Source organism: Phaseolus vulgaris, chromosome 7 (genome assembly GCF_000499845.2).
Source record: "Phaseolus vulgaris cultivar G19833 chromosome 7, P. vulgaris v2.0, whole genome shotgun sequence".
Classification (NCBI taxonomy): Eukaryota; Viridiplantae; Streptophyta; class Magnoliopsida; order Fabales; family Fabaceae; genus Phaseolus; species Phaseolus vulgaris.
This window is the reverse complement of record NC_023753.2, coordinates 35557144-35572151: the sequence shown is the minus strand read 5'-3', so window position 1 is coordinate 35572151 and position 15008 is coordinate 35557144. Positions and strand designations below refer to the sequence as shown.

The window sequence follows — 15008 nt, the reverse complement described above, 5'->3', positions numbered from 1 at the left end:
TGATTTAGCGTAAACACTTTTTTGTTCACTTAGAAAAAAAGTTTAAGATATTCACTCATTTAACATTGATAGAAAATTGTTGGAAAACCGTGTCACATTTTTTCATATAAAATGTGGAAAACATCACAACAATTGTAAGCATGTAGATAAATTCAGACGTAAGTAACCACATAATCTACCATGGCTAACCAGTTACTACCAATACTCTACAGTTTGTAACGATCCAAGATGGGTTAGATATCTTGGATGGTTTTGCTTTTATGTATGCAGGGAGCAGACGAAGGTTGAAACTCGATTCATGATGGAGCAACCCATTGACATGAAAAGCTGGATTGATTGACATGAAAATCCATATGAAATCAGTCATTCTCGTAACTGCAACAGTAATGATCATGCTATACTCAACAAGCACAAGACGAATCAATCTTCTTCTTCAACATCTACAACATTGTCAATTTCATAGAAGTTCCATACAATTTCTTCAGGCAAAAAATACTAATGGTACTACCTCGTGGCTAGAGAATACACAACTAACCAACTTGTATACTAGAATGGGGTGTAACAAAATCCTACTGCAAGAACTCTCTAGGATCAGTAACATAACCGGTCAATGCAGATGCAGCAGCTGTATATGGCGAAGCCAAATATATTTGACCTTCCTTGTGTCCCATTCGGCCTGGGAAGTTCCTGTTTGTAGTTGAAACACAAACCTGCACAACCAACATGTAAGCAATGGAGTCAATTATTCAGATTCTCGACATCATCACCTGGGTAGAAAGCATATAAATGCAATCATACGGCAAAGGAAAAAACATTCAATCCCATGGTATAACATAACAGTACCACTTCCTTGAACATTCACAAGCACACGGCTTTATAATCTACAAAAATCTATAGAACTTCAAGAAATAATGCGATTGCATTGCATGTACTAGATAACCACCACGAAAATTAAAGTAATTTTTAGCCTAACCATTTTAGGCTTCTCTTATATTGTGTCGAATACAAGTCTAGAAAAGATTTTAAAAATAAAAGCACCCTTTTACAACCAAGAAAGACCAAAATATATATTCTATTGAAGCTGATTAGAGAGGCTTCCAATCTTAATGAGACGAATTTTTTTAAAAAAATTGTGTCAGACAGCCCTAACTTTATATTCTCACCCAACTTTCTTCATTTTTTCAAGCCAGAAACAAGTTCCTATTTTTAAGGAATTTGGTTTTCTTTTACAAATTACAGATTTAAGCTAAGTGCCAACTCAATCGAATGTAAAATAAAAATTACAAATTATTTGCAACATTAGTATTGCACAATCCACATGATTATTCACCCCATTCAGCAAGAATGCGAAATGTGAGGCACATCTCTCTTGCGCCCGAATCAAAGACCAAATCAAATGAATTATGCCATATGAATTGCACAATTCTTAAGTGAACTGGGTCACATCCAAACCAGGCCAGGTCAAAGGTGACCCAGTCCTTAAAACCCAAAAAATATGTAAAATGAGATGGAAGCATCCGATATTTTCCACTCCTTCTTGTCACCTTCTTTTCTACCCTCCTCTATTCATGCACAAATAGTGACCAAATCTGTCACCACACATGTTTCCAAGATGAGTTGTCCCTTACCCTTTTGGTTGCTATGTGCTTGATATTAGTTTAGTGCTCCCCTATCTAGAATCATGTGTTAAAATGGTTTTTATTCCACCCTTTCTAATTACGCCCGATGCTGCCACTCAAATTAATTATTTGACAAAAATATTGGTTCTTCATGATAAGTAAAAAGGGTATAATAATTCTTCAAACCACCGAATCAGTTATTTCTCTAAAATATAAAGCTTATAGCAGACTTCATTAATCAATATCAGTTGCCAACTTGCCACCATAACTCACCCCATTTCAGAATACCACTATCAGCTAGCCATGAGAAGCATTAAGGACAATTCTCTTTAATCACAAATAAAAAGTTGCTTCCACATGCTGATGATTTTCATCACTGAAAGGATTGATTAATGTTCTTTAAACATAAACCATCTCATTCAAGTCAAAAAAAAGGAATGAGCAAGATCCTTATCAAAAGAAATTATCCTTAGCCCAGGACAGGTGAGTGCCAAGATTTTTAATTCCTTCAATGTAATAAGGAAAAATGAAACAGGGAGAATTTGAGCTACACTTGTCAATTGCAAGATGCTGGGGCAAAAGTAAGGAACTTGCCTGAGGTTCATTCATTCGTGCATAAGTATCTTTTGGGCCACCCAAACAAGCACCACAACTAGGACTAGCTGGTGTGTCACACCCAGCTTCTTCGAATATCTGTGAGCAAGTCTTACCACCAGATCCAGGAACTGGGATGGTGTATACGTCCATCCAAACCTGAAATTCCATTAATAGATAGATACAAGTTGGAAAATAGTCATCTAGCATGATTTCCCAAGAGAACTTTACTAATAACTGTAAATCAACTGATATGAAAATATATAAACATGAGCTTTTTTTCAGACCTTTTGGGTAGCAGGCACAAGAAATGTGGGAACTTTGACCTTTTTACCCTGCAGATTCAGACATGTTCTATGTTAGGGGAAGTAGTTGTAGGATTCATGATGGAAATAATAACAGTTAATGGAGATAGGAAATAATATGTTTACGTATCAAAATTATAAAATGCATTTAGTCCTCATGGGTACTAGTGGTGACTAGAAAGTCACATTCAATTAACAGTAGCTTAGGAAATAGTCTCCACCAAGTCCATTAAAAAACAGTATGTATATGGATATTTTGCGTAACACATGTAACACAATCTATTGAATAAGAAAACACATAATCCCATTCTCTAAATTCTCGCTAAAATAGTAAGTCCTATCTCTTTCCTTTCCGCTTAAAATTAAATAATTCACAGGAGAGATATAGGAACAAATGTCACAAAAGGCTGGTAAATTCTAACAGCAATGCAAGATAAACTACCTTACAAGAAAATAAGATGACCAGTCCCACACATTTTAGGATACAAAAATAGTAAAAAATTCTAGGACTCGGCTAGAAAAGCTTCCAGTAATATCTTATCATAATTTAACATCTTCTATGACAGATTATAGATATGCAATAGGAAAATATGATGCTTACTGATGCCAGAAAAACTTTTGCTGCAGCCATGAAATCCTCTGTTTTCCCACCGGTACAAGATCCTATGTATACTCTGTTAATTTTCACATCCTTGCACTCTCTTGCCAAAGCACGGTTATCTGGAGAATGAGGCTGCAACATTTACAAGCATAATATTAGCCAAGGAACCTAGTGGCAGCATCAGATAATAACAACAGATACATAGAAAATAACCAGAGAACAAAAAACCTCACTGGAAATGCAAACAAAAGACTAACCTTGGCCACCACTGGCTCCAATTTTGAGACATCAAATCTATACTCTGATAGAAATCTGGAAGGCAAAAAAAAGAGGTTACTAATAGATAAAACATTTTACCATGAATACTATTTCTGCAGCTAAATCAAGTTTTCCTCCAGTTTAAATATTATAGACATTTTATTCCTTCCCCAAGTTTAATTTACAAGGGAAGTAAATTAAAATTATTTCTTGAAGATCCCACATCAACTAAAGATATAATCATGTTATAGTAGACTTTAACTTATAAGCTGGTTTTATAAGATTGAGTTAGTCTTAAAGTCTATTTTCTAAGATGGAATAAGAGTATATTATAAACAAGGTTTGCTAGACTTATCGTGTCACCCGCTATCAGACCAACTATCAAACCACCTAAAACTTTCATTTCTTGACGTGAGAGTGTGTTGAAAATCCCGATATAATCATGTTAACAAGCAAAATTCATGCATCAAACCATAAATAAATTAAACCCATATGTAACTTGAGAATCCAAGGAGGTCATTGTAACTACATCTATCTAGCATGACAATTTCAATATAACATTGCCATGAAGCAGCTATGATAATCACAACACACCAAAACATAGAAGGATAGCAAATAGTCAATCTTATACTTTCTTCACGAGTACCATATCATCCTCAGAAAATGAAACATTTTCTTTGTAAAATCCCCAAAGTCAACATGAAATCCAAAGTTGTTCTTCCCACAAAGTGAATATAGAATCCTTTACTCATACTCCTTTTTAAGCTTTAATTAGCTTAATGACAGAATAAGAGTAATAAAATCTGTAACTACCCATATTGAAAAGTTGATATGAAACAACATCGTAAGCTTTTCCTTACCAAGTTGAAAAAGAGTGCAAGAAGAGACATGAACTGGCTGGAAAACCATGTGTGTCTCTTCAACTACACACCAAAGCTGGTTTATATAAAAATATTGCTTTAGTATCATAATTAGAGGATATTCAGTTTCTCAAATAACTAATATCCAATCGATAAGTATCCAATCACTTGGAGAACCCACCCTCAAAAGTTAGCTATTAAAGGAGAAAAAACAAACACTTAATCCACCATACTACTCAATGGGGGACTTAAGTACCCCCATAATACCCAAGTTCCTATCACAAGTCAATCTACATTATTCTAATAACTCAAATAAAATAAATCCACATTAAATGCGTATATTTTATACTCATTCTCAGTGTCTATTTATACTGACTCTATGGATTTTATACAGTGCCACTTGTCCATCAAAACTTTTAACAGATCAAAAGTATCTTATTGAATACAAAGTTATACGAAAGCATTGAGTTTTCCTAACACTGAATAAAACCAGGGAAAATAAGAATTTAGAAAACTATAGCTACCTTGCTTTCTGGTCACTATAAACAGGCTCATATGGCAGAGATGTCTTGCCCTGCAAAAAAAATGGAAACAATATTAAAATCAATACTATAAAAGACAGTTTTCAAAGGAAAGCATGTTAACTTGGAACTGTACATAGCCACCCATTATGTCAATACATCCAAACTGAGTGAGATGTAATTCAGAAGGCAAGATTAATAATTGGAAACCAAACCAATAAAAAAGAAAAAACATTATACTGTCACTACCAAATGCCAATCAAGATAATCCACGATGGACAAAACACTGCACATTCCTCTCAAGATAATAGAGCCCAAATAAATACAAATTTTGAAACTCAGCGTCAAGAACATCGAAGATACTCTCATAATGATTCTGAGATACATCATGATATTGTGATGTTTACCAGATCTCCTAACACCCCCTCAAGCTAAAGCTTACTAAGCTCTAACCTTGTAACAAACAAATCTTCTACAAAAAGAAAATAACATAAATATGAAGCAATGCGCATAAATCATAGCTAAAAAGGCAACTTGCAGATACTAGAGATGACCACTGCTGGAAAGATAACTCAACCAAACAGATGCAATGATCATCAGCTTGATTTAAATTTCTCAGGGCAAGAACTAAAACTTCTTCAAGATAAGTATTTGGAAACTTCAAACATCAAGAAGAAAACAAGAAAACAGAGACCTAGTAATCTTGGAAACTAAATCTTGCAGGGGCACGATAAGTCATAGCCAACACAAGTTACCATTAGAATGGTCATTAACGGGAAGAGAAGTCACTTCATGCAGGTATGATTATCAGTGGGATTGGGAAGAAGAGTAACACACCAAACTCACAACTGAAAGATCAAACAAACACCCAACAAGAACCAATGACACACCAAACTAGAAATAACCACAGCAGAAATGATAAAATACTGCCCAAGCCAACCAGGGCCAGTGCATCTAGGCTTTATCCCAGATACACTTGCACTGGCTTTTCCCAAGATACACTGGTCCAAGGGCGAGTGTTAGAAACATAAGAAATATCTAAAGATGTTATCTTGGAATATTTAGAATATCATAGATAATCCTTTGGAATTTATTCTTCTTTCATACTTTTTATTTGCTTCCTTATATAAATAGGATCTTTATAATTATAAGAATATCTTATTAGAATCAAATTTTTTATTAGAATATGATTTGCAGACATATCATGTAATGTATTTATTGTTATCAGCTTAAGTAGAATGGAGTCTGTTGGGTAGTCCACACACACAGTTTTCAGCATCTCTTCTATTTAATTTTCTCTCTTTCAACAAAGGGTAGATCTGAAATTCACTTTTGCAGAGATGGAGAAAATGATATTGCTCCTATATTTTGGTGGCCAGAATTTGTCATATCCAACAGAAAGACAAAAGTGAATATAATGTAATTATTTGATTGGTTGTTCTTTGATGAGAACCTTGGGAAAACCAAAACCACAAAGGTTAAGAGCCCAAGGTTTTATAAACCCCACACTAAAATCCCATACATTCAATGTGGAACTCAAGCCCTCTAATCTAATCTATTTTATTTGACAAATGAAATTCCAAATTTTGAAAAAAATCAATAGTGAAAGAATGCTAGCAATAGAGGTTCCGTGTCATGCTTAAGATAAAAGGTTTAGATAAGGAAGAATAAATAGAAAGGAGACTCCACATAATAGGACATTAAATTGATATGGTTAATGATGATGCAATACACAGCACCAACCACTATTAAACTTGTACATATAACACTAGGCTACTAATCCTGATCAAATAATGAAAAAAGCGGGAAATTTAATGAAATATGGAAACCAATGCAAAGTGATTATCTAAGAAATTATTCTAGGATACAATCAATATATGATGACAGTTAACAACGGCCAAACGGTACTAAAATCTTGTTAGAGGCAAGATATCAATTTCAGAGAATCTACTCAGTTGGACAAACCTCAATATATTTAAATGTAGTGCTATCAGCAGGAACAACACCATTCTTTCCACCAGCTTCAACAACCATGTTGCACAATGTCATCCGTTCTTCCATCTATCCAATAGGAAAAAATTACCAAAACAACAATTACAATCAAAAGAAAAAGGGTTCATAGATTGAAGAAACACTTAAGGCTCTTTTACTTGTGTTATCTGTTACTGTTATAACTTTCTAATTACAAAACGACCAACTGTTTTCAGTTGTCTCTTTGTTTTCTAATATTTGTAAAAGAAACAATGAAAACGAGTTTTTTTTGTTTTCTGTACAAATCTTTCAAACAGGAAACAAATTGGAAACAATATAACAGTTTTGTAATTAAAAAAAGAAAACAAAAAATGGAAATATGAGTAAAGAAACTCTTAGTATTAAATCAAAACATAACATCTTGCTCTACATACTTACACTTAAACTTTCAACAGTTGTACCGACAAACTCCATAGCTTTATATGTTGCACCAGCCACACTTATTTCACCAATAATCTGTGAGGTAAATCATTCACTGATGTAAGGATTTAAATTTTATATTTCCTAAATGAAAATGAGCAAACAGTCACAGTCACCAAGTGACTATGATATGTCCGAACAAAAGTACAGGACCAAGGCACTTACTTGAAGAATCAAATCCTTTGAAAGCAAATAATCGGGCATTTCTCCATCCATTACAAATCTCAAAGTTGGGGGCACCTGCATTTTGAACACGATATATTATGAAAAAACAATTGAGTGTGTCAAATAAATCCAATAAGTTAATTAGCTTATAAGCTGGTTTGACCAACACAGAAGTATTTGATAAGTTATCTCAAAGTAACTTATTTTATGTTTTGCTCTCATCCAATTCTTTTTCATTCAAAATGCGAAGATAAGTCTTGGAAATACATAGAGCAGACAACTGAAAATGGATAACAAGAAAAACTATAATATGTTCTTTCAAATATTTGAATATTAAAAATTATAAATAGTTAAGAGAAAGAGATACAACAAAGTTATTTGCAAATTCTAATCAGTAATCTGCCAAAGCTCATAAGAGAAAAATGACATTAAAAGAGAAAATAAAACACATTAAACTTTTGATTCTAGAACTACCAAATATAAAACCTTGGGCTGGAGATGATGATAAAGGCAAAAAAAAATATAAGATTCTACAGAATATCTTCTATTAAAAAAAAACCAAGAGATGGGAGTCTTGAGCATAAGCTACCTTGAGCAGAAGCTTCCCAGTTCCAAGCACAAAACCAGCATCAGTATTACCAATCCCAGTAGCAAATTGACCAAATGCTCCAGCAGTACAAGTGTGAGAATCAGTACCTAAGAGAACCTGCAGGTAACAGTGAAATTAGTAAAGCAGGAACCAAAGTTCTGCCAAACAAATGAACAATACTTCACCACAGTAAAATTATCTTGTTCTACTAAACAAACCTCTCCTGGCCTACAATGACCTTCCTGAGCAAGAGCAACATGGCAAACACCCTTATAGTCTGGATTCGCCTGTATTTTTATAATATCACAGTCAATGTTCTTGGACATTGTGCATTATTTTAAGAATTGAATCAGACAAATAAAGATTGAAAATTAAAAAAAAACGCATACCTTAAAATTACCAAGATCCTTAATATCATAAAAATATTTTATATTTTGCTCCTGGCAGAAATCTCTTAATATGTCCACATTGCGGTTGGCACGTTCATCACTTGTGAATATATAGTGATCAGGTATTATTACAACCTTTTCACGATCCCAAACCTTCAAATGAACAACACAATCAGGAATTCACAGAAATAAAAAACGCAATCAGGAAATTACAGAAGTTAGGTCTCAGCATGTAACGATATTAACTGCCAACCAGTCCTGGAAAAATTAGAATCATTCTATGAGCCGCATAAAAAGTATAAGAACACGCAAGATAATTTTCCTGCACAGGTAACTTTCTAGGTAAAAGAATCAACCATATAATGGACATGCAAAAGTGCACAATCAAACCAGTTAATGCATTTCGAAGTTCCCACTTACAAAAGTAATAATCATTTTACATCCCTTTTTCAGCACTTACAATGCTATAACCTCTCACACGTCTTCTAAACTGACAAAGATCCCACGCAGAAAGTACAATGCTACATTCAATAAACAGAACCTATCGCGTACATTGCTCTTCAAAATCAATTTCACCACATGACCCCAATCCTACTTTCTTCAAGAACCCTCACAATTCATCTTTTTTTAAACCGCCCTCGCAGTTCCAATGGACATCCAATCCAACAGCACAATCAATGAACAACCAACCCCAACCATCAGAAAAATCAAAACCCCCATAAAAGATACTCTTGAGTAAAACCAGCAAAGCCAAATAACTAACTCACCTTGGCATCCTCACCAAACTCCCTCTTGAAAATCCCAATAGAACCGGGCCCACAAACATCATGTGTCATCAAAACATCAATATTGACCCAAACATTATCCCCAGGGCTCAACTGGGCCTTCTCAGAAGCTCTGGCCAATATCTTCTCAGTCATGGTCATTGCGGTCCTCACCTGAAACACATCAAAACAAGCAAAAATCACACACAAAAACTCAAAAGCAACTCCAAAAATCCAAAAGGGTGCCCGAAAAACAGAACTGATCCAGTGGTAGAAGGCTGGCGCTGAGGCGCCGCCACAGAACAACGGATTCGCTTTGGAACCGCTTTGAAGCATCTCTGAGAGGAGAAAGCGTAGAGAGGGAGATCCTTCTAATAGACAAACGAAAAAAGAAAAAGGGGTTAGTTAGGAACCCATTTGAGCAAAAGGGGTAGAGAAAAATGAAGTGCTCTGAGGCACAAGAAAGAGAAGAAAGTGATCGATGGCAATGCTTTGGGATTGGGAGCGTAGAAGGGAACCAAAGAACAAACCTTGGTGCGGAGGAAGGAAGAAAATGATGGAGAGAGAAGAGAGGAAGCCATGGATTATCGATGTTGAAGCAGTGATGAACAAAAAAACTGGTTAGTGGAGGTTCTGTCGTTTATTACTCTGTTTTGATCGAGTGTCTGTGGTTTTTTATTTTCCAAATATTATAAACATATTCTGAGTGAAAATAATTAATAAATAAACTAAAAAGAAGGAACGTGTGATGCACGAGTTTGTATAGCCTCTAAACACTGTCTGGGAACATTTTTTAATATGATATAGTTTATGAATGATAATGACATAATTTTCTTACTTAACTAAAGATCTAAATTATTAATAAAATTTAAGCATTTAAAAAGGTTTTTTTTTTATGGAAAATGAGATATTAATTGTAGTCATGCATAACACATAATCATTTGTTATTGTTAAATTTAGATTACTACGTTAATCATGCTTGTTTATGGGGGAAATTAGACAAGTTTTATAATGATGACCATATTAAATGTTAATATCAGTTTTAGATAAGGTAGAATGATTTAAATATATTATCTATTAAAGATGTGTGATATCTATGGATCTCCCCTGTAAGACTTTTGCCTTCATTTTCTTATCACCATTTTTTCATTAGAAAAGTTTGGCCAAGATATGCTCTTTTTCTTCAATGTGTAATCAACATTTCATAGCAAATCATACTTCATTTGCGTACTTTATGTATTTATTGTTGTTACAATTTTTTAGGTTTACTTTTGAAACTATATTAATCCTTAAGAGATGAAGTTGTTTCATCTTCCTTGTACCGGTACGGGACGAGGCCGGGACCCACCTGGCTGCCCGATGTCCAATCAACCTGACCGAGACCAGGGGAACCTGGCTGAGACCTTAGAAGACTTGGCCGAGAGGCCGAGAGGCTGAGGCCTTAGAAGACTTGGCCGAGAGGCCGAGAGGCTGAGGCCTTAGAAGACTTGGCCGAGAGGCTGAGGCCTTAGAAGACTTAGCCGAGGGGCCGAGAGGCCGAGACCTTTAGAGACTTGTGCCGAGAGGCCGAGACCTTAGAAGACTTAACTAAGACGATCGAGACCACAAGGATTTGGCCAATGGCCGACCCGCATCAAGGGAACTTGGCCGATGGCCGAACCCTATCACAATTAACGCTCAAACCGAGATCAGTGAAGCTAATCCATCATCAAGAATTAGGTAATGCAACCCTAAGTAGTATCCACCTCGATAAACGGGCCCAACAAGGTAGGCCCATTAGAATAATATAAATAGCACGCATCCCAAGGAGTAAGGTATGTCATTTATTACTGTTCACCTACCTGAGAGCTGACCACCCGCTTTACTGACTTGAGCGTCGGAGTGCCTTCGCAGGTACCCCCACCATCCGGTGTTCACCCGACGACCGAGTGCCGAGGGCCGAAGGATAAGCAGGAGAACGAGAAGAATCTCAGTTCATCACCCAGTCACCTGCCCGACCGAAGGAAGGAGGAGAAGACTTCAATAGTTCTCTAGGTCCCATCTCCCTAATAGGAACAATTGGCGCCCACCGTGGGGCCGAGGGAAACTAGCTGAAGGAAAAAAGTAGATGGTTTCAACAAGAAGCATGGAAAGAATGACTGAAGCCGACCAAACAATGCTGCTGCTGTCTCTCCAGAGGGAGATGGCCGAGATGCGAAGAAAGGCCGAGGAGGCCACTCAGAAAAATGAGCAAGAGCTTCAAGTTCTCCGCAGGGAGAACGAAGATATGAGGAAGAAGCTGGGGGAGGGGGGACCCTCTGTCATACCGACGAACGTGGTCGGCAAGTCCTACACCTCTCCTCCCAACCCGGATGTGGCCGAGGGGACGAGGGGCCGACCCCCTCCCCGCGAGACAGAGATGGGCGACGAGTCGTGCCTAATTAGGTCCGCCCGGATGACCCTGACGGCCGACCCGAACCGCCGACATCCCTTTACAAACAACATCATCGAAGTCCCACTTCCTGAGAAGTTGAAAGGTTTCAACCGAGACCGGTACGATGGGTCGACCGACCCGGACGAGCATATGGACGCCTACACCACCCATATGAGTCTCTACACCTCGGACGACGCCGTTTTGTGCCGAGTGTTCTCCACATCCTTGAAGGGTGCAGCCCTTAGTTGGTTCACCAAGCTCTCACCCAACTCCATCGACAGCTTTGCCACGCTCGTCGCAAAGTTCGAAACGCAGTTCGCGACCAGCCGGCCGCACCATCTGACCTCCATCGCTCTGGTAGGCATCCGCCAGGAGAAGGGAGAGTCGCTGAGAACCTTCGTGGATAGGTTCAGTAAAGTGGCGATGAGCATCCGGAATCTGAGTCCGGACGTCGCCATGCACCACATGCTGACAGCACTGCGTCCGGGACCCTTTGCCGACAACCTGTGCATGCAACCGGCCGACAGCCTGGACGAGCTGAGAAAGAGAGCTGCTAAGTACATGCAGTTGGAGGAGCTAAGAGAATTCCGCAACCAGGCCCGTGCCGAGGCCTGCGGAGAGAGGAAGGAAGAGAAGGACCGCCAGGCGCGGGCGATACAAAGAACTGACCGGCGACGGGAGAATCGAGATCGACCAATTCGATTCTCGAGATACACACCGTTGACGACTGAGAGAGGGAGGATCCTGGACGAGGCCCTCAACGCCGAGTTGATCCCTCCCCCAAGGAAGGTGGCCAGCCTAAATAATGTCGACCGGAGGAAGCAGTGTCAGTACCACCAAAACACCGGACACTCGACCGACGAGTGTCAGGCTCTTAAGGATAAGATCGAGGAACTTATCCAAGCCGGGCATCTCCGACGTTTCGTCAGGAATGGCCGAGACCCACCCGACCGGGAGGATCCACCTAGGCGGACGAGGTCACCCCAACGCGGCCGAAATGATCAAAATACCAGAGGCAACCGACAACCCACAAGGGCCGACCCCCCTCGGAGAGACGATCCCCCCAGGGAGGCCGCTCAGAGAGGTAACCGAGAGGTTATCAATACTATAGCCGGCGGCTTCGCCGGAGGAGGAAGCACGAACAACGCTCGGAAGAGACACCTCCGGGCGATACATCAGGTGAACGCGGTGGCATTCCGACCGAGGATGCCACCCATCACTTTCACGGACGAGGACTTCAAGGGCGTAGACTACCGCCAGCAAGACGACCCGATGGTGATAGCGGTCGACATAGACCGATTCACCATACGGAAGACCCTCGTGGACTAAGGAAGTTCGGTAGATATCCTTTACTGGAAAACTTTCAAGGTTATGAGGATGGCCGAGACCGAGATGATACCATACGACGACCACGTGGTAGGATTCTCGGGCGAGAGGGTGGGTACCAAGGGTTATATCGACTTGTACACCATCTTCGAAGAAGGGAAGAGCACCAGGACCATCAAAATTCGATACCTGGTCATCGATGCCAACACCTCCTACAACATTCTCCTCGGTCGACCCTCCATCAACCGGCTGATGGCCATAGTATCAACCCCTCACCTTGCAATGAAATTCCCTTCGAAGACAGGGGACATTCTCATAGTCCACGTGGACCAGAAAGAAGCACGAGAGTGCTACGCCGAGAGCCTCCGGGTGGAGCCTCTAAGGGCCGACACCTCTCCCCTTCGGGCGAGAAAATCCTCCCGAAAGAACCGCTCCCCCAAGAAGGACCGGCCACGGGAGGCCCAGCCAACCGTGGCACTGGTAGACCTCGATCCCCGAGCGACCGAGGACAGGCTAGAGGCAAGAGAAGAGCTGAGGAGGGTCCCCCTCCTCGACGAAGAGCACAACACAGCTGTAGGGACAGCCTTGGCGGCGGCCGAGGCTGAGATCATGCATGTCGCACTAAAAAAGAATGTCGACATGTTCGCGTGGACGCCGGCCGACATGCCGGGGGTGAGCCCGGATGTCATCACCCATCGACTGTCCATATTCAAGGAAGCCCGACCGATATCCCAAAAGAAGAGAGACTTGGGCAACGAAAAGCGACTCGCGGCGAAGGAGGAGGCCGAGAAGCTCCTGTCGGCCGGATTCATAAGGGAGGCCCGATACACGACATGGCTGGCCAACGTCATCATGGTCACCAAGCCTAACGGTAACTGGAGGATGTGCGTCGACTACAGAAACATCAACAGCGCATGTCCGAAGGACACCTACCCCCTCCCGAACATTGACCGCCTGGTGGATGGGGCGGCCGGCCACAAAATTATGAGCTTCCTGGACGCTTACTCTGGCTATAACCAGATAAGCATGCACCCGAGGGACAAGGAGAAGACGACCTTCATGACGGTCGACGCCAACTACTACTACGAGGTCATGCCGTTCAGCCTCAAGAACGTAGGGGCGACCTACCAGCGTCTCATGGACAAAGTTTTCAAGGGTCTGATAGGCCGGGCGGTAGAAGTCTATGTGGACGACATAGTCGTGAAGTCTGACTCATTCGAGCAACATCTGAAGGATCTGAACGAGGTCTTCAGGGTTCTAAGGGGAGTCAACATGAAACTCAACCCCGAGAAATGTACTTTCGGGGTGGAGGGAGGAAAGTTCTTAGGCTTCATGCTCACCCACCGAGGGATAGAGGCCAACCCCGACAAATGTCAGGCCATACTCAGCATGAGAAGTCCGAACACCGTGAAGGAGGTACAACAGCTCCTGGGGCGGCTGACCGCCCTCTCTCGATTTGTCCCCCGCCTGGCCGAGAGGACGAGGCCGATCGTTTAGTTGCTTCGAAAGGGCAAAAAATTCGTCTGGGACGACCAATGTGAGGAAATCTTCAAACAATTCAAGGAGTTCCTCACATCCCCAGCCGTCATCCAGAAGCCGAGGCCCGACAGCCCAATCCTGGTATATCTAGCAGTCTCGGAAGAAGCAGTCAGCGCTGCCCTAGTGCAGGAAGCCGAGGGCGAGGAGCGACCCGTATACTTTGTCAGCCGAACCCTCCACTCGGCCGAGACCCGATATCAGATGATTGAGAAGGTGGCTCTCGCACTCGTCCTCACGGCAAGGCGGATACGCCCCTACTTCCAAAATCACTCCATAACTGTAAGAACCGACTATCCTATTTTTAAAATTTTATCTAAACCGGACCTTGCAGGGAGGATGATAGGATGGTCGGTCGAACTCTCCGAGTTCGACATACGCTATGAGCCGAGGGGCGCCATCAAGTCTCAATGCTTGGCCGACTTCTCGGCCGAGCTGACACCGCTACCCACCCTCTCGGGCGGGTGGACTCTCTATGTGGACGGCTCCTCAAATAAAACAGCCTGTGGAGCGGGAGTGGTCCTGGAGGGGCCGGGCGACCTCTTCTTGGAACAAGCCCTCCAGTTTGGTTTCCGGGCAACCAACAACCAGGCCGAGTACGAGGTCTTGCTGGCCGG

At 41.0% G+C, this 15008-nt stretch overlaps 2 protein-coding genes across 2 annotated transcripts; one reads left to right on the top strand and one right to left on the bottom strand.

The window, feature by feature from the left end:
- Positions 1-314: 314 nt before the first annotated feature.
- LOC137830373 (3-isopropylmalate dehydratase large subunit, chloroplastic) lies at positions 315-9891 on the bottom strand. Its single transcript, XM_068637665.1, has 15 exons — positions 9647-9891; positions 9377-9487; positions 9120-9290; positions 8353-8505; positions 8182-8250; positions 7964-8080; positions 7375-7449; positions 7168-7245; positions 6724-6819; positions 4762-4811; positions 3377-3431; positions 3120-3251; positions 2501-2548; positions 2214-2372; positions 315-710 (listed from the first exon to the last, which is right to left on the bottom strand). The coding sequence occupies exons 1-15, from the start codon at positions 9695-9697 to the stop codon at positions 570-572; spliced, it is 1506 nt and encodes a 501-aa protein (XP_068493766.1). The 5' UTR covers positions 9698-9891; the 3' UTR covers positions 315-569.
- A 1332-nt stretch (positions 9892-11223) lies between these two features.
- LOC137829434 (uncharacterized) lies at positions 11224-12858 on the top strand. The gene has a single exon (XM_068636237.1). It carries the CDS (start codon positions 11224-11226, stop codon positions 12856-12858), a length of 1635 nt encoding a protein of 544 aa, XP_068492338.1.
- The last annotated feature ends 2150 nt before the right edge of the window (positions 12859-15008 follow it).